Here is a 22,920-nt window from a genome sequence, read left to right as displayed (position 1 = left end):
AGTTGCGAGAAACGGGATAGAGCGGACGGGCCCTTGCGTCGAAAACGAGCACTATCGAACTAGTAAGTATATTTAGTGGGGTGCCACCGCGTTAATAATTGTAATGTGTGGCTCTGGAATTCTTCATGATCGATTGAGTATGTTGCGAGAACTCAGTACTCCATCGGACTAGTAAGTAGAAACTGCAATGATGGACATGCGGGATGCAAGGACAAGTTCCGTATCACGTCGGAATCCATTGTGCTGTGCTACCCTCAGACAACTAATACTTCTGCAGTGGATCAGCCAGCATCCAGAGTTTAGATATGACTCCAACATGATAGGTTGGAGGTACTTGTCGGATGGGTCCTTGCGAAGGGGATACTAAACCTGATGTGGGATAGTTGCCTTAAGTCGAAGCTTTCCAGGCACCCCACCCGGTCTTCTGGGGATTTGGACGAATCACGTCCCCACGTGCCAAGAGATCCCCTCATTTGAGGCAAATGACCGCCTCTTCTCTTCACGCACGTTGTTGGTCATTCTCCCTTAATAGGCTCTGTGGCAGGTGACACTGGGGCAGTCGGCACAATTTCTTATCAAATGTGCACTGTGCATTTACTAATTCCCACTCCCAGTGGAGCATACCTCCAATGCTTGTTACTGGGGTATATGTCCCGTGGTACTCTCATTTGACCAGATTCTCTCGCTCTTTATCGGCTTCCTCTCTTGTCCATGCTTCATTGTGACACTAGATAATAGTGCGACCCACTGGGAACAGAGCATTTTTACCTACGTAATTATATAAACCCATCTTCCCGTCAGTGTTCCCGACATCACTTGACTCTTTCGAAAGTAACGACTGTACATAGTCCTAGTGTTCCAAGGTCGTCGCACACCACCATACCACCATGTCAATTTCCTCCATCAGGGGCCTTCTCTCGACCTACTCCCCGGTCTCGGAATTCTCGCCGGACTTGGAGAAAGAATACCAACTGCCCCTTCGAAATGATTCGTCAAGCGACCTCGAGTCCTCAACCGAGGAGGCAAAGCCCAGTCGGCCAAAAACGGAGAAAGCGGACTCCAAAGTCATTGACGGTCGACTGGTGTCAGATGCCATTATCGGTCTTTCCGACGGTATGACGGTGCCGTTTGCTTTGACTGCGGGACTGTCTGCATTGGGAGATACAAAAGTGGTGGTATTTGGTGGAATGGCTGAACTCATTGCGGGTGCCATATCCATGGGTCTAGGAGGGTATCTGGGAGCAAAAAGCGAGGAGTAAGTAGAACCAGCGTGACTTGAAAGACCACTTTCACTAATAAGTTTGTGCAGGGAATCATACCGCGCAACACTGAAGGAGACTGAAAGTCAAACCATGACGGATCCCGCCGGGGTGACTGACACAATCTCCGATATCTTCGCTCCCTATGACCTTCCTCCCCATCTTGTCTCCGAACTCACAAGACATCTTTCGACCTCCCCGATGCTCCCGTCTTTCCTCATGAACTTCCATCATACTCTTCAAGAACCCTCCGGATCGCGCGCGTTTATCTGCGCTTTGACGATCGCCCTGGGCTATTTCATCGGTGGCTTCATCCCGTTACTTCCCTATTTTTTCGTTGGGCCGAATGATGCCTTCATTGCGCTGCGTTGGTCTATCGCTACTATGGTCGTGGCGCTGTTCTTGTTTGGATATGGCAAGACATGTTTCGTGAGCGGTTGGAAGGGCAGTCGCAATGTTCGACGCGGGCTCATAGGTGGTTTACAAATGGTCTTGGTTGGCGGTGTTGCAGCGGGATCTGCCATGGGTCTGGTCAAGGGTTTCCAATTAATGGCCTCTGGTGGTAGTGATGGTGGAGAGCACTAATACTCCATCTACATCTTTTGTTTATATTCTGTTACTTGGCTTGGTTTCGGCGTTATGGGTAAAAAGGCATTGGGTATGGTAAACGGGTCGTAGAGACTGGGTATATACATTATTATAAATCCTGTAAATTTGAATTATAAAAGAAAAATCAAAAAGTTCAAAACCTTAAATTAAAAATTTACTGACTATAAATTTGCCAACCGCCACCGTTACAAAGCGCCAAAAACTATTAGCGCTACGATAAAGCTCTTCTTACCAAAGCAAGATTCTGGATCGCCGCCAGACCATAAAGCGACGAAAGATTGGTTGATATCCAGCTCGCTTCCTCAACGTTTACAGGGACGAGACATCCGGTTACCGACCGGCTGACCCATGGCAGATCCGGCGCATAGCCATCACCATTATAAAACTCCTTCCAGGAACGTTGCTCTAAGCCCAAGTCTTCTAAGCTATTGGCCGCATATGCCGTCAAACGAGAATGTCCCTGGCGCAATATCAGATTTCCAAAACCTACTCCGTACCGTTGTGTCTGATCCTCTGCGGTGGCATTGAAATAGAGACAATAATCCAGCCATGCTTTCTCGAACCCCCCCGGTAAATCATTTGCTAGGGAATCGATAAGCACCGCACAGATTTCAAACAGGCCGAACATGGCGGAAAGATGGGATACTTGGACGACTCCTTGGTTTGACAAGTCGTGAGACGGAGGATGGATTTGCCCAGTTTGGGTGTTGTAAAGAGCCATCCCAGTCACGAAGCCATTGTGAAGTTGGGATATCCCCATCATAGACGAGAAAAGCTTGCTTTTCGCCTCCTCCCAACCAGGTGCTCGTCTCTCCCAGGCGATGAACCATGATGCTGCAAAGGCTGACCAGTCGGTTCCCAAAGAGATTGATACAGCTCCAGCGGTAGGCTCATAAAATTCTTTATCCCGTCTCACCTTACGGTATGGATCTAGAGCTAAGAAGGTCTTTTGTGCATGCAGGTTCTCGTCTAATAGCTCGCCAGTGCGTTCATCGCCTCCAGTGAGGTAGAAGAAGATCCACCTATACAGGGCATTCGATATGCGAGCTTGCTTGCAGCTATCGCTCCAGTGCTGGACTCCGTGTCGGGTTCCAAGCCCTTTCCATGGCCCGATATGGTACACGTCCACCTCTCCTGTGTGCCTGGTGAGGGCCTCAGCTAGGCGGTATACGTCCTCCCTACTCGTCTGCAGGAAGTATAGCCAGAAAAATAAGTCAGGAGAGAGTTCGGAGTTGTCCCATGCATAGCCTCCTATATCATAGCACCAGGCGTGGCGGTCTCCGTCGTACGTGTGCATGATGTCCCCATGATCCCAGAAGCCGTACCATCGGCGCTGAGATATCTGTTTCTTGTAAAATTCGAAAAGAAAGTCAAGGTTCCGGTTAATTTCCGCTTCTGCAGGTGTGGTATTCTCTGTGGAGACTCTCCTTGACCAAAATGTGCCTAATGCGCCTGTTTGTAGGATATACTCAGGATCTGGAATCACCACGGGTGGGTTCCGCATATACTGTACCGAACTGCTTAGCTGTGCAGACGTTGGAGTATGGTCAAAGGCAAAAAGAAAGATTTCATTCGTCCGTGCAATGCCATAAGGCGTTCCTGTCCCATGTTCCCAATCTTCATATGTGATACGCAGGGCATCAAGCTCATCGTCATAGGTTTCTTGCCCCAGTCCGTCATGGTACGGGCGAAGATCCATTGCATGTGCGGATGGACTATACAACCACAACGTGATTTCTCCAGTGGCTTCGTTGGCATGTCGAATATCCAAGCCAGTCGGGTATCGTTCCCAGAAATAACGCATACCCAGCCCTAAACCTCCTCGAGTTGCACCACCAAAGTATGCAAGCCCGCCAGCTTGAGTACCGCCAGGAATATTGACCCAGCTGTGTCCTGCTGCAGTTCTTTTCTTCATAGTATATCCGTCTGGCGATAGTTGGGAGATACTGTAATCGTTCCAGCACGGTACCCACTTCATATATTTTCCAACCTCGTCATGCCAGGTATCCATAGGAGGAAGAGGCTCGCCATTAACCTGAGCCGTGCGGACACTTGACCCTGGATCTCTGCGAAGACCGGTAACACCCTGAACAGCCTCCCCAAAAACGCCATCACCAACACCTGCAAAACGGACGTGCCGGTTATAGGGCAGCTCATCTTTCAACGGAACATCAAACTGGATACCGATTCCCTCAATGAAGCTTGTTTGTGGGTCTCCATCATACGTGATTGTATGGACAATCTGGATGATATTTGAATTATAGTACAAATAGAATCGCAGACTGAAAGGGAGCCATGATGCTCGTGAACGGCCGTCAATATCAACCGCACGGTGGCTTCCGCGTACAGTCAATAGAGCCCTTATGGGGCCTTCCTGGTCAATATTTATGCTTTCAATGCTGCTCAAAAATTGGTGGTTACTTGATGTATCTTTCTCCGTCAGAAGCGATGTTTTTGAGAACACTATCAGCCGGCCATTTTGGCCGATTGTGGTCCCATTATCCAGGACGATACTTTTGATTATTTCTGAGCCGGTAGTTGGAAAGACCAAGCGGACCTTGCCAGTGTCAACCTCTATGAAGTCTGCACAGGCATCCCGCTTTATTGAAATACCTGCGTTAAGAGGCTCGAGATGCTTAGGTGTCGTCGGGATTGCTTCCACGGAATAGCTGTCAGCCACGTCGGTATCGGCCGCAAAGGCATGCGCGGTCCATTTGATTGACCCATCTGGCCAGTACGCGATTACCCATGATTGCAAAGCGATGGATTTGTTCCTATGACTAGAACAAGTGAAGGCGGTTCTGTCAGGCCAATACTTCCCACGGGGCCAGGGGACGCCAAAAGTCGCACTAGAGTTATCCTTAATATAATGCCGTTCAAGGCATTGGAGCTGAACAGCCTTGTTATTCGTCGACATATTATGGAATACCATTCTCAAGCAACGTGCTAGGATGTAGCTCTGGGCGGCCGCCACTTTCAGTTGTTGTCTAGGGTGGTTCACAATTTGAAGAATATTATCCTTTCGCCTTCTAGATGAGCCATCGACTTATTGTCAGAAGAGGGTTCCAATGCGTTCAATTTATCCACCAACCATAAATTCGAAGCTTATCAAGAAATTTTGCGAATAACAATTACTGGTTGATTCATAGAGCCTATTTGCACTAAGCGTCGAGGCGGAGGAGTCAGTCTATGGTAACAATCTGGTGAGCGCTGATGCCATACGCACTTACATGACGAGCAATGCCCTAACCGCGATTTTCCTACACCTAGCCATTGTTTAGCTCGCATTTGATTTCCATCCTTCGTTATTATCCGTTGCCTGTCATTTTTGTATGAGCGCTCAGGGCTAGATCTGTACAATGCTATTACCATCTGGCTTACCGGACAGCAATTTGTCGATTGCACCATCGAGCTCTGGGAGCACTCCATTCTTAATGCCTTTGGTCAATGGAGGAAAAGCATCACGGACTATGGTAACTAGTAACCATGTTATATAGCCGACACGTTCCCTGTCGATCTAATGGGATAGACCAGCCAGCCTTCGTTGCACTGGTTTTTCTTGGGACTGTATCTGCTGATCTTGGTTCAAGGAAACCACCAAGATGTCGACTACATCAGATTCGAGTCATTTGAACGATAAAAATCAATCAGGAAGCCCCCAATCCAGCCCGCATAAGGCCGGGGATATCCAGAGCACTGAAGTGGTGAAAGATGGAACACATCTCAATCTTGTCGAGCCAGAAGATGTGCCTGAGTACAGTACCTTCCTGTCCATCTTCTTTGCCAACAAAAAGTCCGTCGACCTCGATGCTATTGCCACTACGAGGAGTGTGTTTGATGATCCAAACCTGGCCAAATATTACCAGCCACATCCACAATACGAGAATTTACATCGATTTGACCCTTCCGAGAGGTGGACCTACCGCGAGGAGAGATCAGTACGCCGGAAAACAGATTTGAAGATCTTTCTTTGGATCCTCGTTATGTTCTTTGCGCTCAATATTGATCGGGGTAACCTGGGAAATGCTTCTGCCGATAATCTGTTGCCGGACCTGCACATCAACACCAATGACTACAATAACGCGCAGAACATGTATCGAATCGGCTTTTTGATTGCGGAGATTCCATCACAAATGATCGGCAAGAGAATTGGCCCGGACCGATGGATCCCCATTCAGATTATTCTATGGAGTTTGGCATCCGGTTGACAGTTCTTTATGCATAACAGAGCAGGATTCTTTGCCTGTCGGTTCTTTCTTGGTTTCTTCATGGGAGGTTTCATTCCAGACGCGATCCTGTACCTCTCATATTTCTATAAGAAAACCGAGATGCCCGTACGGTTGGCTTGGTTTTGGTTCGTTGACTCAATGTCTGGAGTGGTCGCCTCGTTCATCGCTTACGGTGTCTTGCACATGCGTGGCGTACAAGGGCGCGAAGGATGGAGATGGCTCTTTCTTATCGAAGCCTTGATAAGTATACTGATTGGATTCTTGAGTTTCTTGTTTCTCATCCCGGGGCCTACGCAGACAGCAACATGGTGGAATCCCAAGGGATACTTCACCGAGCGAGAAGAGAAGATCATTGTCAACCGTGTCCTGCGTGATGACCCATCAAAGGGAGATATGCATAATCGTCAGGCGTTGAGCTTGAAAATGCTTTGGCAGAGTCTCAAGGACTATGATCTGTGGCCAGTCTACATCATCGGTATCCTGTTCGAGATTCCTACCTCGCCACCAAAGACATATCTCAGCTTGTCGCTGAAGGCTATCGGGTTCAGCACCTTCCAAACTACTTTACTGGGCATTCCGGTTACCGTTTTCGCAGCAATCAACCTGCTGATCATCACCGAGTTGTCAGAACGGTTCAAACAGATCTCCATCTTCGGAATCCTGACCCAACTCTGGTCTCTTCCTCTCCTGATTGTTCTGTACACCTCGGCTAGTACGCTATCCCACTGGGGGCTCTATGCGGTTACCTTTGTTCTGCTTGGCTGGCCGTCCATCCACGCTGCACAAGTCGGATGGTGTTCCCGACTGAGCAATGCGGTGCGAACGAGGGCTGTCAGCGCGGCTCTCTATAACATTACCATTCAGCTTTCCGGGATTGCGTCCTCCAATATTTACCGCGAGGATGACAAGCCATACTACCACCGGGGAAACTCGCAGCTGATTGCCATCAACGTAGCGACTATTGTGGCGTACGTGTTGGCAAAGCTCTACTATGTGGGGAGAAACAAGTGGAAACGCGCAAAATGGGATGCAATGACGACAGAGGAGAAGGCCCACTATCTTGGGACGACTAGTGATCAAGGTAATAAGAGGCTGGATTTTCTGTTTGATAGTTAGATGGGGACTGTAGTGAATAGCAAAGCCTTGGATGAACTATTAGCATAGATGATACTCTCACTAGAAAGCAAGCCAAATGAGTCAGATGTGTTAGACTAAGCCTTCTTATCAGCTCTAGACCAATATTCCCGTGATTGCCTGTCTAATGGTATAGCATCAGTGCAGCTATAATGACGCGAGTCTATAAGCCCACCAATAATGGCAATACCTCGTTCAACACTATGATATATTAAAAATCCGAAAATGCCACACTCATGAGACACAAACATAAAAGAAATATTTAACTAATCTAGAATAACCCCAAGCCCATAATCAGAGTCCTCTTTTCCTATCCCTAAACTCATCCCAACCAATCTTCTCAGAATGCCAGCCCCCGAACCCCAACTGACCCTCCCTGAACGTCCCCCAAACCTCCCACACCCCGAGTATGAAACTCCCCGGGGCGTGTCCCCCCTCCAATCCGTCCGCGCCGCCGGCCTGCAATACCCAAACTACACCCCCTTCAAACTCCCCAACCTCACCGGAAAACCCTTCACAGACCGCGGCCTATCCGCAGACCCCACCAAATCCCGCCTCCTAAAAGCAGCCACCGCCATCACACATCTGACCCCCGAAATCGGCACCGAGCTCTCCGGCCTCCAGCTGAAGGACCTCACAGACCAGCAGAAAGATGATCTGGCGCGGCTAGTCGCCGAACGAGGCGTCGTGTTCTTCCGCGACCAGGACCTGGACGTGCACGAGCAGATCGCCTTCGGGGCCTACTTTGGCGATCTGCATATTCATCAGATGGCCGGTATTATCCCGGATTTGCCGTGGGTGCATCCGATCTATAAGGATGAGACGGCGGTGAATGGCAGGTCGCATCAGATTTGGCATTCGGATGTGAGTTATGAGATTCAGCCGCCGGGGTTGACGCTTTTGAAGATGGATACTCTGCCTAATGCGGGGCCGGATGGGGGGTTGGCTGGCGGGGATACTATTTGGGCGAGTGGGTATGCTTTGTATGAATGTGAGTTCTTTTTTTTTCTCTCTCTATTTCTAGTCTCTTAGTTTGTGGAGAAGGGAGTGTGTGGTTTAGGGCTAATGGGTTTGTCGGTAGCTCTATCGCCTAAGTTGAGGTCTTTTCTTGAGACCTTGGAGGCTAAGCATAGTGGTCTCGAGCAAGCGGAAAAGGCACTCCGGACGAACGGTTGCTTGAGAAGGGATCCTATTGAGACAATTGTAAGTTTGTCCATCATATTGAATAACCTGGCATTAAGCTCACGCCACCAGCACCCCGTCGTTCGTACACACCCCGTTACAAAGTGGAAGACGCTGTACGTCAACGAGAATTTCACCAAGGAGATCATTGGTCTCGAGAAGAGAGTGGGGGATGGTATCCTTGACGCTCTCTACCGAACTGTCGCTGAGGGCTACGAGTTCCAGGTCCGATGGAAGTGGACTAAGAACGCTGTTGCTATTTGGGATAACCGGGCTACGTTCCATACGGGTATCTTTGACTACTGTAAGTGTTGGAGACCGGTCTTTTGCCCATTTCTCTCGTGGTAAGAGGTGGCTAATTTGGTGTGTAGTTCCTCATCTAAGACACGGTTTACGGGTTGCTCCGCAAGCTGAGAAGCCCTATCTTGACCCTGAGTCTAAGACCCGGAAGGAAGCGTTGCAGCAGGAGGAGACAGGAAAGAATAACTAAAGTAGTATAATCAGAGAAGCTATTCTAATCTAGGTATTACAGTTTCTCACCGGTAAAGAATCTTCTGAATACTCAGACAAGTCATATTTTTTATGGATCAGTCTGGACCCAAAGTATTAGATTAGGGCTCTAATGAGAACGAATATATAATCAATCACCGCAAGTTAACAATATTGTCTCATTTCTCATCAAGTTAGTTAAATTGCTTTAAATATCATAAAATCCAGACTGTATCCACAGTTTATGCCAAAGATGATATCATTTCCTCGCGTATGAGCTCACGCAACATGGTTTAGCATAAGCAACAAATAGCGGTTCCAACCGACAGGATAACGGCTAAATTGGACAAGCTTCTACATCTGTGAATTAATCAACCAAGCTTTAGCTTAGTTTCACCATATCGCCTGTCATGTCGCAATCCACGTGCTCTTATCTTCCTGCATGAAATTTATATTAAGGTGATGACTTGATCGACTCTAAAATCACGACACCCTGCCTTGATGCCCTGAATAGGTTGATAATATTGTCATGTCATATTTGGAAGGATCTTGGGTACGATATCGGTTATTTTCTCTGGATGCTCGGTTGATACTAACTCCTTGAGTGAATCTGCTATATAGATTCGTATCAAACTAGCAATGTAGCCCTAACACGGAGTGCAGAGTATGCTCCGAATACTCTATACCACAGTCCCATGTCGCAATTCATGTATAGTATTTTGAGATATAGTGTACTAATCCCAGATAATCAAATAAGATACTCCCATAACTATAAAAATCAATCCCAGAACCGACAACAACCTCCCATTCCATCAAGCCCAGCACCAAGATTCACCAATAATGCACCCACTCCTCCTACTCCTGTATTCCACCCTCGCCTTGGGCCAGCTCATCGGCCCCGTAGGCCCAACAACCCCCCTCTCCGAGAAAACCACCGAATGCAACATCCTCTCCTACGGCGCCGTCGCCGACAACAGCACTGACATCTCCACCGCCCTAGAAACAACCTTCAACGACTGCGTCCGCCCCAACCCAGGAAGTCGACTCGTCGTCCCCGAAGGCCAGTACCTGCTCAACCGGGGCGTGGTGCTCAGCAATGCCACAAACTGGGCCTTCCAGCTAGACGGACTGGTCACAGCCGCATACGGCGGAAACTGGGAAATTGAGCGTTCGTTAATCCTCCAGGGCTTTGCGGGTGTTGACTTGCTTAATGAGACTATTAATGGAGAGGGTGACCATAAGTTTCTGTTAGATGTTTTGGTGATTGTTAATGGTGAGTTTTTTTCTTCTTATCTTGTGGGATGTATAAATGTGTGGTTGGAGGCTGATTTGGCTGTAGCCGTTGATTTCGAGTTTTATTCTTCCAATGGATTGGGCGCGTTTCAGGGGCAGGGGTATTTATATCGGAATTTGAATAAGTATGAGGATCCAATCTCTTGAAGATGCTCAGTGGTCATAGATGCATTGATCTAACGTGACTATAGCACGGATCGACCCCGTCTCGTCCGCTTGATCTCTCCCACAAACGCCTCCGTCCATGACCTGATCCTGGTCGATAGTCCCAAGTTCCATATTATTCTGGACTTCGCCGTGAATGTCGAAGCGTACCATCTTACGATCCGAGGCGCCAATCTGGGTAGCTACGATGGTATCGACGCTATCGGGACGAACTACTACATCCACGACAACGAAGTATAACACACCACCCCACTCACCCCCAACCAAAAAAAAAAACCACTCACTAACACAATACGAAAGGTAACAAACCGCGACGAATGCGTCTCCATAAAGAGCCCCTCTCACCACGCCCTAGTCGAAAATCTAGTCTGCAACCAAGCAGGCTCCGGCCTCTCAATCGGCAGTCTCAACGTCTCCGCCGAGATCTCCAACATAGTACACACTCTTTCTTTCCTCCTCCCTTTTGCAGCCCACTTCCTCCCAAAGAAAGAAAACTAACCAAGAACCAAGGTCGCCAGAAACATAAGCATCCTGCAAGGCAACAACATAGCCTTCATAAAAACCTACCCCGGCGGCTCCGGCTACGTGAGCAACATCACATTCGAAAACTTCCGCTCAAAAGCCAGTCTCTACGGCCTAAACATCAACCAATACTGGCAGAACACCTTCACCCCGGACACCGGCTCTGTGGCACTCAGCAACATCGTCTACCGGAACGTGACGGGCTCTGTCGCCGACGGCGCGAAGCGGCCCCCGCTGTACCTGATTGCGAATGATCTGACCTTTGCGACGAATGTGACGGTGGAGGATGTCTCCGTGTGGACTGAGACGGGGGATAGTGTTGTTAATAAGATCAGTAATGTTTTTGGGATCGGGGATGGGACTTATGGGGTTAATGATGGGATTGAAGAGTTGGGGGTCGGTGAGGTGCCTACTGCTTATACGAGGACTGTTACCGTGACGGAGACTCCGACGGGGTGGGTTGAGCCTGGGTTGCCGGCTTGGGCGGCGCCGAGTACGGGGTTTGGGAGTGAGTTTTCTTTTCTTCTTTTCTTCTCGTTTCTTTCCAACTCCCTTGGTTTTTGTTGTTGGGGTTTGGCTTGCTGTGGATGTGTTGAGACTAATTGTGGATAGCGGCTTCGCCGATTCCGGTTTATACGCCTACGCCTTTGTGGAGGCCTGGCGGGGTGGACTATGATTTGCATTATTGGGGGAGCTTCTAAGAGGATATCACCTGGCTTATTTGTCAATATTGGGGTTGTGATATATTGAATGGTGGTTTGTTTAGCCTCGTTGATCGTTATACTACAGCAGACTCAGAGGGCAAAAGCGGGTGTAATGATTGAACTCCATTCTACCGAATAGCATTCTGGAGAATAAAACAGAGAAAGCACTACTCGAAGAGGGAAGGGAGGACTATAGTCCTAGGCAATGCAAATTACGGACTTTTCTTTAAAGACAGCTGTACATCAGTATTTCTTAACCATCCCTTAAAACGTCGACCATGATTCAAGTGAAAGAGAACAAGGCGTAACATAAACATAAATATAACATTAGTAAAACTACTTTATAATTCTACAGGCCACCGCGTCCGAATTCTCTCCCCATACTTCATCAACAACAACGGAGTCGGAGCCAGAGCCAACGCCGTAAAACCCAGAATAGTATCCCCCCAACCATACCCAAGACGCTCATACATCGCCGGACCAGACAGAGGCAAGACAGCCGCAACAATAGACCGAATAAGGTTATTCGCAGCCAACGCACTAGCCGCATAGATAGTAAAAGTATCCACAATATACACCTGCACAACCAGGAACCCGCCCACAAGACCCAAACCTACAACACCGGACCCGACAATCGGGACCATGAAGTGGGCGTGCACCTGCGCCGACCACCCGAACCACAGCATGCCGATGGCGAGAACGACATATCCGACAATGGCGGGGGGCAGTCGATCTTCGGGCGTCGTGGTGCCGTTCCGGGCTTGTTGGCGTTTGATGTACCAGTCTGCGAAGCGGCCGACTGCGACCTGGCCGATTAGGCAGCCGACTCCTTGGGCGATGTAAGTGAGGCCGACTTCCCCTGCGTTGAAGCCGTAGTGTTCGCCGAAGAGCGTGGGGAATGTTGTGATCATGTAGTATAAGTATGTGTAACAGATGGAGTTGTAGAGTGAGATGATCATCATGATTGGGGAGAAGCAACAGAGTTTCATTGGTCGAGAAATGCCTCTTCGGATAACTTGCCAGGTGCTTTCGCTCTCTTTGAGGGGTTTTTGGAGCCCTAGTCTCGCGGCTTTTCTTTTAAGGAGGGTTGGCGCGTAGGTCTCTCGTAGGAAGAAGAATGATAGTATGGTGCTGCAGCCAACCTGTGCGTGTGTTAGTGTTAAGATGCTCTGCTCATACATGGGGTCGCTGGGATATGTACCACGATGCCTTCGAGCCAGAATGTCCATCTCCAGCCCACCTTTAGTGCCATGTAACCGCCTACAATCGGGCCTAAACTGAATGTGAGTTCACTCTGTGATCATGGGCGATTGTGCAGGAGTGCATAGATGTGAACATACCGACCACTGTGCCCTGTAGCCGAATATAGATTAGCAAAGATACTGACTGCTTGAGAGAGGCTACGTACTGATAGAACCCCCGCGGCCAATAAGGCGAGCGAGCTGGCCCGTTTTTCCAGGGGTATCAGGTCCGCTACAAACCCTCCTGCCAAAGCATTGGGTACAGAGCCAGCCACACCCAGAAGTATGCGAGCGATAGCTAGCATAGGTACATCGACACTGACGGCGCAGAGAATGCAAGAAAAAAAGAAAGCTATATTTGAAATCTGCATGATAAGATATCTTCCGTAGATCTCACTGAGCGGGGAGAAAAGTAGCGGCCCCGTTGCGAAGCCAATGATATGGACCGATATGAGAAACGGCGAAATGGTGGGGTTTGTCTCGTGGAATTCTTCGAGAACGAGCGGTACCCCTGGGGTGAAAATGCTCGATGCTGCGGCGCTGATAGGGGTGGTGTCCCGATGTTAGCCATAGGGCATGTACATACATACATCGCATGTCAGGGTAGATTTTGGTGCTATGGCTATACTTACTCGTTGAACGTGGCAAAGGCAACCAATATGATGATCGTCCTTTTCCAGGCGTTCGACCAGTTCATTGGGTTTTGAGGGTCATCATCGCTATCCCAGCCCACATTGCTATCTGAAACCTCCGCGGGTATATGCGACACACTGGCATTGGCTTCTTTGAGCTCCAGAGTCTCAGAGGATTGTGATGACATTGTGTCTCAGCTCATCAAGGCGAGCTAAACGCTTGACAGTGAGTGATGAAGCTAGAATCTCGGGTCTAGCCCTGATTCCAGACCCTTTTAACATCGTTGGAAGCCATGAGCGAGGGACATAGAGAGTGGAGGCACCCTCTTCTTGTCGATGGATTGGTAAGTTGATCATAGTGGAAGCATTCCTTATAATGTAAGGGGTCTCAGCCCCGTGGAGTACAAGCTGATCTTTGCCTGGACCTTGCTTGAGAATGAGTAAGGTATCATGGGTTCCTCAACAGCTTACGACTACTCCCGTCATGCGCTGCTGGCGATAAAATCGCCGAGAAAGGTGATCGATCCAGTGATCGCCGTACCGCTAGGCATCGAACAGTCTGGGAAATTATTTGGACCCGGTTTTTTGAAAATAGTCCCTTTAGTACAAACTAGTACATGTCGCTTCAATAGACCCAGATCAGAACTCCACATAGGTATAGGGGTTGATATACTGTAGAGCAAAGGATGAGATCAATTTGTCAAAAACAAAGAAGGAAATTGATTAGAGAATTGGAGATATATTCTATTGTCTGTATAAAAAGACAAAAAGAATGTGCATCATCCGTGAATCGAACACGGGCCTCATCGATGGCAACGATGAATTCTACCACTAGACCAATGATGCTTTTCTTGAAACAAACTTCTTTATCTGTATTATTAACCAGAGTACAATGAGAGAATTCTACCATCCCAGAACTGATCCCCTTGTCTTCCTCTCCGTATAATTGATGACTGTGCTGTCTGCAAGTCATCATGATCCACCATGACTAACCGAATAGAAAGTTTCAACATGTCCTAGCGCTATATGACCAGGTCATGCATGTCAGTTTCATACCAACTCGGTGATTCTTGATCGCCATTTGCTGATCATTACGTCGCGTTAACTGTCATATTGATCTTCTGTTAAGCTTAGCCTGTTTCTCCTGAGAGTACAGATGCATCTTGAAATCTTTGAGCATACACAAGGCCATGGTAGCGGAGCCGCTTTACGTACCATGCTGCGTCAGTTTATAATCCAATGACACATAATATTCAGATCTACCTCGGCTGATTCTTTGAATTATGCCTTCTCTTCGGCCCATTACTTGGATCGGATCTTTCTTGCAAGCCTCTCAGATATGTTACTCCCTGTACCACATACCCTGGCAGAGCATCCCAATGATTTGCTACTTGAAATTCTTAATACAGTAAGAGTCCCTCTGCAACTGCACATTTAACACGTCGGGAGGTTATAGCCGGCTAAGGTGACCTCATTTCGCCAGCAGCTCTGCCATCCCTTCATACACGAGAAGAAAGGGGTAGGCGACTGACGTGGATCATCGGATGCTGGAATTCCTATGCGTTCCCCATCATCCAATACGAGCTCAGATAGCCTCTGCTGAATCACATGATTCTTTACTTGAGGGAGTCATTTCCGGAAGAAACAGGACTCGTCGTCCCAAGATCGCTTGGCTGTAGTCATATCCACATGCAATTCGCACGGACTCATGCTCGACAGAAGTTCCCAGCCTCCTCACAATATTGAAGCTCCGGCAGAGAGTTAAGGAGGGTCCGCGCATAAGACAGAAACAAAAAGACTGAAAGAGCAGATACAAACAAGGGGAAGAAAACCGGAAGAGAGAAGGAAAAGAGAAAAGAGTGGCTCGTTACGCCAACTCGCACTCAATAACGCTCGCTACGCTGCCCGTCCCATGCCAAACCTTGACAACTTTGAGTCCCACTGACTCGGTAAGCTGGTGCCACTGCTGTTCGGTCCGTTCCCATGAGGCAAAACATGCTGCCATCAAGATGTCCAGAGCGGTGGCCTCCCAATGTGCCCCAGTCGTAGGAATAACAACGTCGTTGATAAGGAGCTTGCTGTATCCACGCTCCATAGAGGCGGCAAGCCTCGAGAAGATAGCCTGGCAGTCTTTATCATTCCAGTCGTGTAGAACAGTGTGAAAAGAATAGACTCGCGCACCTGGCAATGATCAACGCAAGTTGATGTAGGAGCGAAAGCAGATTATATGGTTGATACTAACCTTTGACCGGCTGTTCCGTGAAGAAATCATGCGCCATCCGCTCAATTGATGGGTCCAGTGCTACAATATCATCTAGGACCGCTGGCAAATCCTGCAAGACCAGTCGGCCCGGGGCACCAGGCCATCTGGATAGAAACTCGACAAGATCATGTCCGCTGCCTCCACCAACATCAACAAGGAAGACATTATCCTCATCGTCTCGTGCCCCTTGTATCAAATTATCATGCACTGGGTAGAATCCCTCTTCTATCCAGCTAGGTCGGCCTTGGTGGTATGTGGACATGATGCTGTTGAACTGACTGGCAAGAGGAAAATGTTCTGGATCGGAATGCAGCCACTCAAAAAAGGGGAGGTTGGTGTTGAATTGCATTGTGAACGCGATGTTCCGTGCATCAGTGGGATTGCGATAGTCGTTCTTCTCTAGCCATGCCGGAAGCGCATGGATTGCCGAATGAAGTGACACTGGCCTATTGTTTACGCTAAGTTAGGATACGGGCATGAATCAGAGTCATTAAGAGCGTACGTGGACTGCCATGCATCGTTATATCGCGCCATGCCCAGCGCTGTTGAGAGTCCGTTGCGACAGTACTCATCCGGGCCAGTCTCCGTGACCACACCCATTGCGGCTAAATGCTTCAGCAGGCGCCCTGCAGTTCGCTGATTACCCATGCAATGGCCATATATTACCCAAAGAATCTAACCTAACAAATGTTCATCTGCTCCAGTAGCATTTGCGAGGTCCCTGACAGCCTTTGGGTCATCGCTAGATGCGATTAGTGAGAATATCCTTAAATGGACACAGGCCTCAATCGATGCAAACGCGGTGCACTGGAGAGCGAATAAGCATATTGGTATCGCTTTTCCATGGAAGAAAACAGAATAGGAGTTGATTGCAAGAGGTCGCACCTGAGCCATACAGCACCGCATCACAGTCTCACTAGGTGTTTCCAAAGCGTGCACTAAGGACTCTGCTGCATTGACCAACTTCATTCTTGCATCTCTCTGGCCATTGATGAACGCTTCACTTTGAGAGTTGATCTCCTTTAACAGGCGCGGAAACTCGCTCGGTGCGCTCGGTGCAGCCACTACCGCTTCATAAGTGACCGCCATATCTGTTGCTGCAATATCACGCAATAGACAGGCTAAAGATGGTCTTGACAAGTAGTGCGTCAGTATCCCCGATATTACAAGACAATCAGGACATTCTTACCATGACACCGGGAACCTAAGCTTATATACATCTGTGGCGCATACAGAAAGTTTACTTCAACCGTATAAGTCCCAGACTGCTGACGATAATCGAGTAAGGATCATTTGTCGAAGACTATCAAGTTCATACCAACCATACAGCTTGAATAGTCTGGCTTTCCTAATCGGAAGGAGATATCCTTCAATCAGGAGTTTAGAGTACCCTTTTTTGATGGTCTTAAAGATATTCTTTAGGGCCTTATTGTAGCTGTCATTTTCGGACTCAAGGACTATGGATCCGAGATAGTGCAGTAGAGCTGCTATAGGTCACCATTGAAATGTCCAGGGGAAAGCAAGACCACTAAGCGCATTATGGCAGGATCTTGCCTTCAACTGGCTGTGAAGTAAACAAGCGTACAAAACCACCCAATATTCGAGCCTATGAACCTGATAGAACCAATTACCGAAAGAAAGTCTCCCGGAATAAACTTTCCTACTGCACTGGAAGCTTTTTACTGAAAGCTTGAAGGCATCGCCACTACCACTAATGTCTCTAAGTGGCTTATTGGATAATGGTCTAGAGCCCTCTCCTATACTTGGAACAAGGCAGCCCGCTGGCTCACCTTCACGTACTAATCCGTGGAATTGTACCTGCATTTGGGAGTTTTGTCCAAACCACTTTAACTTACACCAGTTACTAGTGTTTTGGCATACCAAATGGACCCGTTAAGATGGTCGTTTGATTTTGGTATCTAACATCCCGGTTTTCCGTATCACTGGAAGTTGAAGCTGAAGAAGTGATGCAAAATCCCTTACGTTAACCTACAGCATGGATGAGTCATCCTCGTGTTGTTACCCACCTCGCATAGCCTGCTTAAACCTCTGTCAGAACAAGAATACATATCCTTGAGTCGAGATGGCTGGGAAACGCAAAGAAAGGGATTTAATTGCCCCGGACATCACGGAGGATGCGGCAGAGCGGAAACGAGTGTTGAATGTACTTGCCCAAAGACGATACCGTAGGTTCTATCCCCCAACTGAGAACTAAAATTTCAATCTGAACTATGGCAGGACAAAGAAGAAAAGATCGAATACAAGCCCTGGAAGCGCAACTAAAAAGCGTTGGTCCGCATAATGAAGAAATAACTGCCCCGGAACCCGAGCAAGGTAGAGGTGGCACAGGTCTCCCGACAGATGTTTTATCTCCCTTCTCGACTCCAGTTACCTTGGGTGAGAGTGATATTATAGCCTCAGATTACGAAGATGAAGGAATAACAACCTCAGCGGGCGCTGAGTCCTGTCCTGCTGGTACGGCTTCCGGATTCAACGATATCACTTTGGTGCCGGAGGCCTTCACAGAACTTTTCTTACCAGCCGCACCACATTTACTCCCCTCAGAACTATCCACGCTTGCTTCGCCATTCCTCGCTAGTATTTCTCCAAGAACCCCGGGACAAGCGTCGCTAGATTCGCTTGTCTCTACAAGTGGCGCCCCTTTGGATGTCTCTCCATTACCACTTTTCCCAGGGCCAGAAAACTCAACTCAAGACCACAGTAACGGCGATTATGTACAGTTCACTAGTTTGCTTAGTAACCCAGAGAGCACGAACAATATTTCAGATGATCTACAGGATTACCAGTCCTCTAATTTCACGTTTCCCGACGATCACTTACTCCAAGTTCCCTCCCTTACCCTTCTAAGTGCGGCAGTTAGGGTAGCCCAGAGGCTAGGCATCGAAAACCGCCTCTGGGATATGGCTGCAGTGAGTCCATTTTATCGGCCACGGGTACACGCCCAATCTTCTACTTCTTCGCCACCATCCTCGCTGCCTCCTTCATCGATCTCTTCTACTACATGGATACGCTCAAGTCAAACCAGCGACGGAGATGATACTACTAACATTGACCTGGAGACGCTGCCTGACCATCTACGTCCGACAAGAACTCAAGTTCTTATCTCACATCACCCGATCCTAGATCTCCTCCCCTGGCCGACTGCCCGGGATAAATTGATCCAGGTGTTTAACCTCCCTGTCAATTTACGTCCGAAGTCGGCTCAGGATCCAATGGGACTCGTACGGTTGGTGTATGATATGGAAGACGTCGGGGGAGAGGGGATCAGAGTCCACAGCAGCGATCCGTTCGAGATGGCGGGCTGGGAAATTGGACAGCTGATGTTTGAAAGGTGGTGGTGGGCCTTTGAGACTGACACTGTGAAGAGAAGTAACCGCAGAAGAATAGAGAGAGGCGAGAAATGCCTGGAGCTTTCATGACTGATGCAACTCCAAATATGTCGAAACAAACAGATGTTAAACTCGCTCTCTAGTCAAAGCTATGGGTTGAACCTTTCAGATCTAATTATTCCATTGCATGCTTGAACTTCGATCCCCATACAATTGTGAGCATGAGAACTGTCTATCTTCTATTTCATGCTATCAGGAAGTTCAGAAAAAATATCTTTATTTGAAGAAGCACTGATCACCAAACCAACCACCTCGAGCATAGTACACTGCTGTATACAAAAACAAGAATTCAAATCATGTTCAGTCCCCCACTTGGACATATAGTCTGACCCGTCAACCAACCCGCCTTCGGATCAGCCAAGAAGGCCACAACAGCAGCAATCTCCTCCGGAGTCCCTATTCTATTCCCAAGCGGCGTGTTATCCAACATATACTTCACAAATTCATCAGGCACCGATCCCCGAAGCATATCCGACTCCACAGCCCCAGGGGCAACAGCATTAACAGTATGGCCATACGATCCCACCTCGCACGCCAAAGCCCTAGTAAACCCCTCCACAGCAGCCTTCGTAGCTGAGTAAATAGAAAATCCCACCGATCCCCGACGAGCCGCAACAGACGTAATGTTGATAATACGCCCCGGGGCACGGAGATACAGCAACACAGCCTTGGCCATGAAAATGGTGCTGCGGACGTTCACATCGAACATGGAGGTGTAGTCCTCTATTTCTGTGCCCGCGAGAAGCTTGTACTGTGTTTGTCCTGCGTTGTTGACAAGTATGTCCACTTTGTTGTCGCTTGAGGGAAAGGCGCGGAAGGTAGCTGAGAGGATTGTTTCGGGGGCTGAGGGCTGGTGTAGGTCGATTTGTACTTTGGTGGCTTCGGAGCCGTTGTTTAGACTGCGTATTTGTTGTATGACTTCTTCGACGGCATTGTCACTGCTGGTTGATACGTAGGTGAGCATAACCTGGGAGACTTATATTAATAATTAAATCTAGAGATTTGGTACAGTGTGGAAATACGTACCTTGGCTCCCTGTTTTGCAAGCTCCAGTGCAATACTCGCACCAATGCCGCGAGAGGCACCGGTCACGATAGCTATCTTGCCTGACAGACTCATGATAAGAGAGTAGATAATATGGTAATACTTAGAATCTCTGGCCAGATATTGATATGAGAGTCGAGTGTATGGTTGTCTTTCGGTCACAGGTCTACTGTATATATAGTTTTCTCAACCTCCAAACCTCTCGTTATGCCAAGAATGGCATAACGTTAAGCTTAACATTATCCCACACGTCAGGCTTCTCAGGGGGACATGCAGCGTTTAGAACTTTTTTGACTCTTGGATGGTCTTTTCAACTAGCTTTACAGCATAATCCAGGTTTTTTTGCAGGTTTCCGAGATGGGTAGAGTCCTGATTTTGTTGTTTGATTTGTTCACTTATGCTTTAATACCCGAGAGTTATACAAGTCTGCGGATACTTGCAATTTGGGTCGAAGCCTGGGAATCTCTAATTTTTCTACCTGATATAAATAATCTGTATCAAGCATGGAATTCAGGGTCTAAACCATCTGGTAGAGACTTATAGCACAGGAGTAAATCATGAGAGGAGTGGTGTTTGGCAGCCTCGGGCAAGAAGAGGGGCTACAGCCCTAACCTCAGTAACTCCGAGGAACGACCTAGCAGCCATATAGATATTTTAGTTGACTGTAAGCCACAATAACCACGAGGTTTTCCCCGGCATGTCAATATCTCTTTTCTTAGAAATGGTATATCTGCCTAAGGTTAGTCACCAAGAAGAAATTTGCACGCACGCATTCACTATGCCTAAACACGTAGACACTTCATCAGCCCTATGTCATACAAAACTTTTCTCCCTTAACAGTTCAAACTCCCTTGCCATTTTCCCACATGTATCAATCTCTCATCTATAATCTCCCATCAAATCTAAAACCCACTCGGCTCAAATACAATACGGCACTAAAGTCGTGTCTTATACACCATATCCCCAACATCTAGTCCACTCAAGTACGGCTTCTAGCGACATCTATATATATAAAATGCCTGGGTTTCTGAACCTCCCACCAGAACTCATCTTCCAGGTATACTGCAGTCTCGACACTATCGGCGATGCATATTTCCTCTCCCAGACCTGCCAGCAGACATACTCTATATTCAGGCGACCACAGAGCCAGCCAAAAATCTTTGAAGCAATCATAGTAAGCTCTTGTGTCCCATCTACTCAGTTGTTCCACACCAAATCAGCTAACAGCCACCTAGGACAATATCATTCAAGAAGCTGCCCCCACCAAAGCCTGGCTGGAGGCACAGTTCGGACCCGGATCACTTTGGCAACCAACGGAGGCTGAACTACCAGCGGATCTAACAGAAGAAGAGACTATAAAATTTCTCCTAAATGTGGGGTTCCCTGCGGTTAATCTCACCCGCATGGGCTTCAACTCTTCTGATCTGAGCATATCTGCCTATAAGGGGCAGGCACTTGATGGGTATACAGCAGATGAGCTCTTTGATGTATTCAATCAAGACTATCATGAAGTTACAGACGAAGACGAAGGCAACCCACCCGCACTTAGCTTTCGTTTCGGCGCAATACGTCTCAAGCTCGTCCTGTTGAACAATAAGAACGGGACTATATACTTCTATGATCCAGAAAACTGGTTTTCTCACAGAGGAGTAATCGCAAACGGCCTGGATACCTTTACGGTACTATTGGGGATGGTGGTCGCCGTGACGAAGGATTTACGTACAGCCTCATTGGATATCTCTTGGTATGAACGGTTTGATATCCTTAGAATTCCTCTTGATGCACTACTGAGGAGATTGAGGGATTATGACTTTCCCGCGGGTTATGGCTCCGAGTTTTGGTGTGGACTGATTTGGAATTTGCTGGCATTTTCGGAAATGGATACTTGACTTATTGTCGATATATAAGTGTCTGATCTGTGGCAAAGGCAGGATTATGGATGTTTGCTTGGACTGATTCATGTTGGGTATACTTCTTGGAATTTGGTTGAGGATTTATATGATGTGGCTTCTATTTTAGTAAAGTGATGTCTACAGTGGCTTCAACTGGGGTATTTAAATCATGACATCTATTCAATGATAGATTTATATGGAGTTCTGAACTTGTCATTCTGAGAATGTATTATGCTCGACTGGAAATCCTAATTAGTATGGAATTGTACTATAATATATCCAACACCAACACGATGAATGTAGGCAAAATGGAAAAGTCGCCTTGGTATATGGGAAGAACAAAAGAGACTGTGCAGTACCCTAACCGAGGGCTACACAGAACCTCGAATAGGCCTTTCATTGGTAGAGAAAGATATGATAGCCCATAATCACTAGATCGTATCCTCTAATCGCTAACTCGCACTTCTACTTCACCAGGAGGTCAACACAAGACACGATAGCCCTTAAAACTCCCACCTGGATTAATTATAGAAAGTACCCTAGACTATCTACTAAAGAAATCGTATCAGAACATGCCAGGTAAGACCCCAATATCGCAAGTACAGTACTATTTATTCCCACTAAATCCCCCTCCACCCAACTGGCCCGTGCCCATGCCCGTTCCAACATTCTACTCAGCCTCGCCTACAAAAACCCACGCATAACCCACACGCCACATTCCAACCCATCTGACAACCGCCGATGCCAATTTCCCTCCAACGCATACCAGAAACGGCCAGCAACACAATTGGCCCAAACCAACATGCCAATGACATCATTTCCTTTACGCGCCAGGAAACGTGTTTAGCCTGG

General features: G+C 47.9%; 11 protein-coding genes and 1 non-coding gene across 12 annotated transcripts; 7 read left to right on the top strand and 5 right to left on the bottom strand.

Annotated features, from left to right (window-relative positions):
* Window positions 1-887: 887 nt before the first annotated feature.
* Window positions 888-1,844, top strand: AO090003000529 (VIT1/CCC1 transporter family protein; the record flags this gene model as incomplete). Its single annotated transcript, XM_001819648.1, has 2 exons — window positions 888-1,255; window positions 1,310-1,844. The coding sequence occupies 2 exons, from the start codon at window positions 888-890 to the stop codon at window positions 1,842-1,844; spliced, it is 903 nt and encodes a 300-aa protein (XP_001819700.1).
* Window positions 1,845-2,079: 235 nt separating this feature from the next.
* AO090003000528 (uncharacterized protein) lies at window positions 2,080-4,800 on the bottom strand (the record flags this gene model as incomplete). The annotated part of the gene is made up of 1 exon (XM_001819647.3): window positions 2,080-4,800. The coding sequence occupies one exon, from the start codon at window positions 4,798-4,800 to the stop codon at window positions 2,080-2,082; it is 2,721 nt and encodes a 906-aa protein (XP_001819699.3).
* A 670-nt stretch (window positions 4,801-5,470) lies between these two features.
* On the top strand, window positions 5,471-6,076 carry AO090003000527 (uncharacterized protein; the record flags this gene model as incomplete). Its single annotated transcript, XM_023234926.1, has 1 exon — window positions 5,471-6,076. The coding sequence occupies one exon, from the start codon at window positions 5,471-5,473 to the stop codon at window positions 6,074-6,076; it is 606 nt and encodes a 201-aa protein (XP_023089995.1).
* A 414-nt stretch (window positions 6,077-6,490) lies between these two features.
* On the top strand, window positions 6,491-7,213 carry AO090003000526 (putative MFS transporter; the record flags this gene model as incomplete). The annotated part of the gene is made up of 1 exon (XM_001819645.3): window positions 6,491-7,213. One exon carries the CDS (start codon window positions 6,491-6,493, stop codon window positions 7,211-7,213), a length of 723 nt encoding a protein of 240 aa, XP_001819697.3.
* Window positions 7,214-7,576: 363 nt separating this feature from the next.
* AO090003000525 (TauD/TfdA dioxygenase family protein) lies at window positions 7,577-8,761 on the top strand (the record flags this gene model as incomplete). The annotated part of the gene is made up of 3 exons (XM_001819644.3): window positions 7,577-8,222; window positions 8,313-8,434; window positions 8,486-8,761. 3 exons carry the CDS (start codon window positions 7,577-7,579, stop codon window positions 8,759-8,761), a joined length of 1,044 nt encoding a protein of 347 aa, XP_001819696.3.
* A 981-nt stretch (window positions 8,762-9,742) lies between these two features.
* On the top strand, window positions 9,743-11,583 carry AO090003000524 (putative rhamnogalacturonase; the record flags this gene model as incomplete). Its single annotated transcript, XM_001819643.1, has 6 exons — window positions 9,743-10,175; window positions 10,242-10,320; window positions 10,387-10,594; window positions 10,661-10,795; window positions 10,871-11,390; window positions 11,495-11,583. The coding sequence occupies 6 exons, from the start codon at window positions 9,743-9,745 to the stop codon at window positions 11,581-11,583; spliced, it is 1,464 nt and encodes a 487-aa protein (XP_001819695.1).
* A 344-nt stretch (window positions 11,584-11,927) lies between these two features.
* AO090003000523 (uncharacterized protein) lies at window positions 11,928-13,647 on the bottom strand (the record flags this gene model as incomplete). The annotated part of the gene is made up of 4 exons (XM_023234925.1): window positions 11,928-12,728; window positions 12,788-12,880; window positions 12,995-13,367; window positions 13,460-13,647. The coding sequence occupies 4 exons, from the start codon at window positions 13,645-13,647 to the stop codon at window positions 11,928-11,930; spliced, it is 1,455 nt and encodes a 484-aa protein (XP_023089994.1).
* A 587-nt stretch (window positions 13,648-14,234) lies between these two features.
* Window positions 14,235-14,305, bottom strand: AO090003t00006. The gene has a single exon. It is a non-coding gene; the product is annotated as a tRNA-Gly (tRNA).
* A 255-nt stretch (window positions 14,306-14,560) lies between these two features.
* On the bottom strand, window positions 14,561-16,811 carry AO090003000522 (uncharacterized protein; the record flags this gene model as incomplete). The annotated part of the gene is made up of 6 exons (XM_023234924.1): window positions 14,561-14,678; window positions 15,331-15,640; window positions 15,702-16,168; window positions 16,225-16,348; window positions 16,403-16,529; window positions 16,608-16,811. The coding sequence occupies 6 exons, from the start codon at window positions 16,809-16,811 to the stop codon at window positions 14,561-14,563; spliced, it is 1,350 nt and encodes a 449-aa protein (XP_023089993.1).
* Window positions 16,812-17,805: 994 nt separating this feature from the next.
* On the top strand, window positions 17,806-18,915 carry AO090003000521 (uncharacterized protein; the record flags this gene model as incomplete). The annotated part of the gene is made up of 3 exons (XM_023234923.1): window positions 17,806-17,908; window positions 17,961-18,197; window positions 18,908-18,915. 3 exons carry the CDS (start codon window positions 17,806-17,808, stop codon window positions 18,913-18,915), a joined length of 348 nt encoding a protein of 115 aa, XP_023089992.1.
* Window positions 18,916-19,421: 506 nt separating this feature from the next.
* Window positions 19,422-20,251, bottom strand: AO090003000520 (SDR family NAD(P)-dependent oxidoreductase; the record flags this gene model as incomplete). Its single annotated transcript, XM_001819639.3, has 2 exons — window positions 19,422-20,099; window positions 20,159-20,251. The coding sequence occupies 2 exons, from the start codon at window positions 20,249-20,251 to the stop codon at window positions 19,422-19,424; spliced, it is 771 nt and encodes a 256-aa protein (XP_001819691.3).
* A 940-nt stretch (window positions 20,252-21,191) lies between these two features.
* On the top strand, window positions 21,192-21,725 carry AO090003000519 (F-box protein; the record flags this gene model as incomplete). The annotated part of the gene is made up of 3 exons (XM_023234922.1): window positions 21,192-21,350; window positions 21,412-21,638; window positions 21,695-21,725. The coding sequence occupies 3 exons, from the start codon at window positions 21,192-21,194 to the stop codon at window positions 21,723-21,725; spliced, it is 417 nt and encodes a 138-aa protein (XP_023089991.1).
* Window positions 21,726-22,920: the final 1,195 nt, after the last annotated feature.

This window comes from Aspergillus oryzae, chromosome 2, assembly GCF_000184455.2.
Source record: "Aspergillus oryzae RIB40 DNA, chromosome 2".
Taxonomy (NCBI): Eukaryota; Fungi; Ascomycota; class Eurotiomycetes; order Eurotiales; family Aspergillaceae; genus Aspergillus; species Aspergillus oryzae.
Note: the sequence above shows the minus strand (reverse complement) of the source record. Positions and strands in the feature narration are given on the sequence as shown.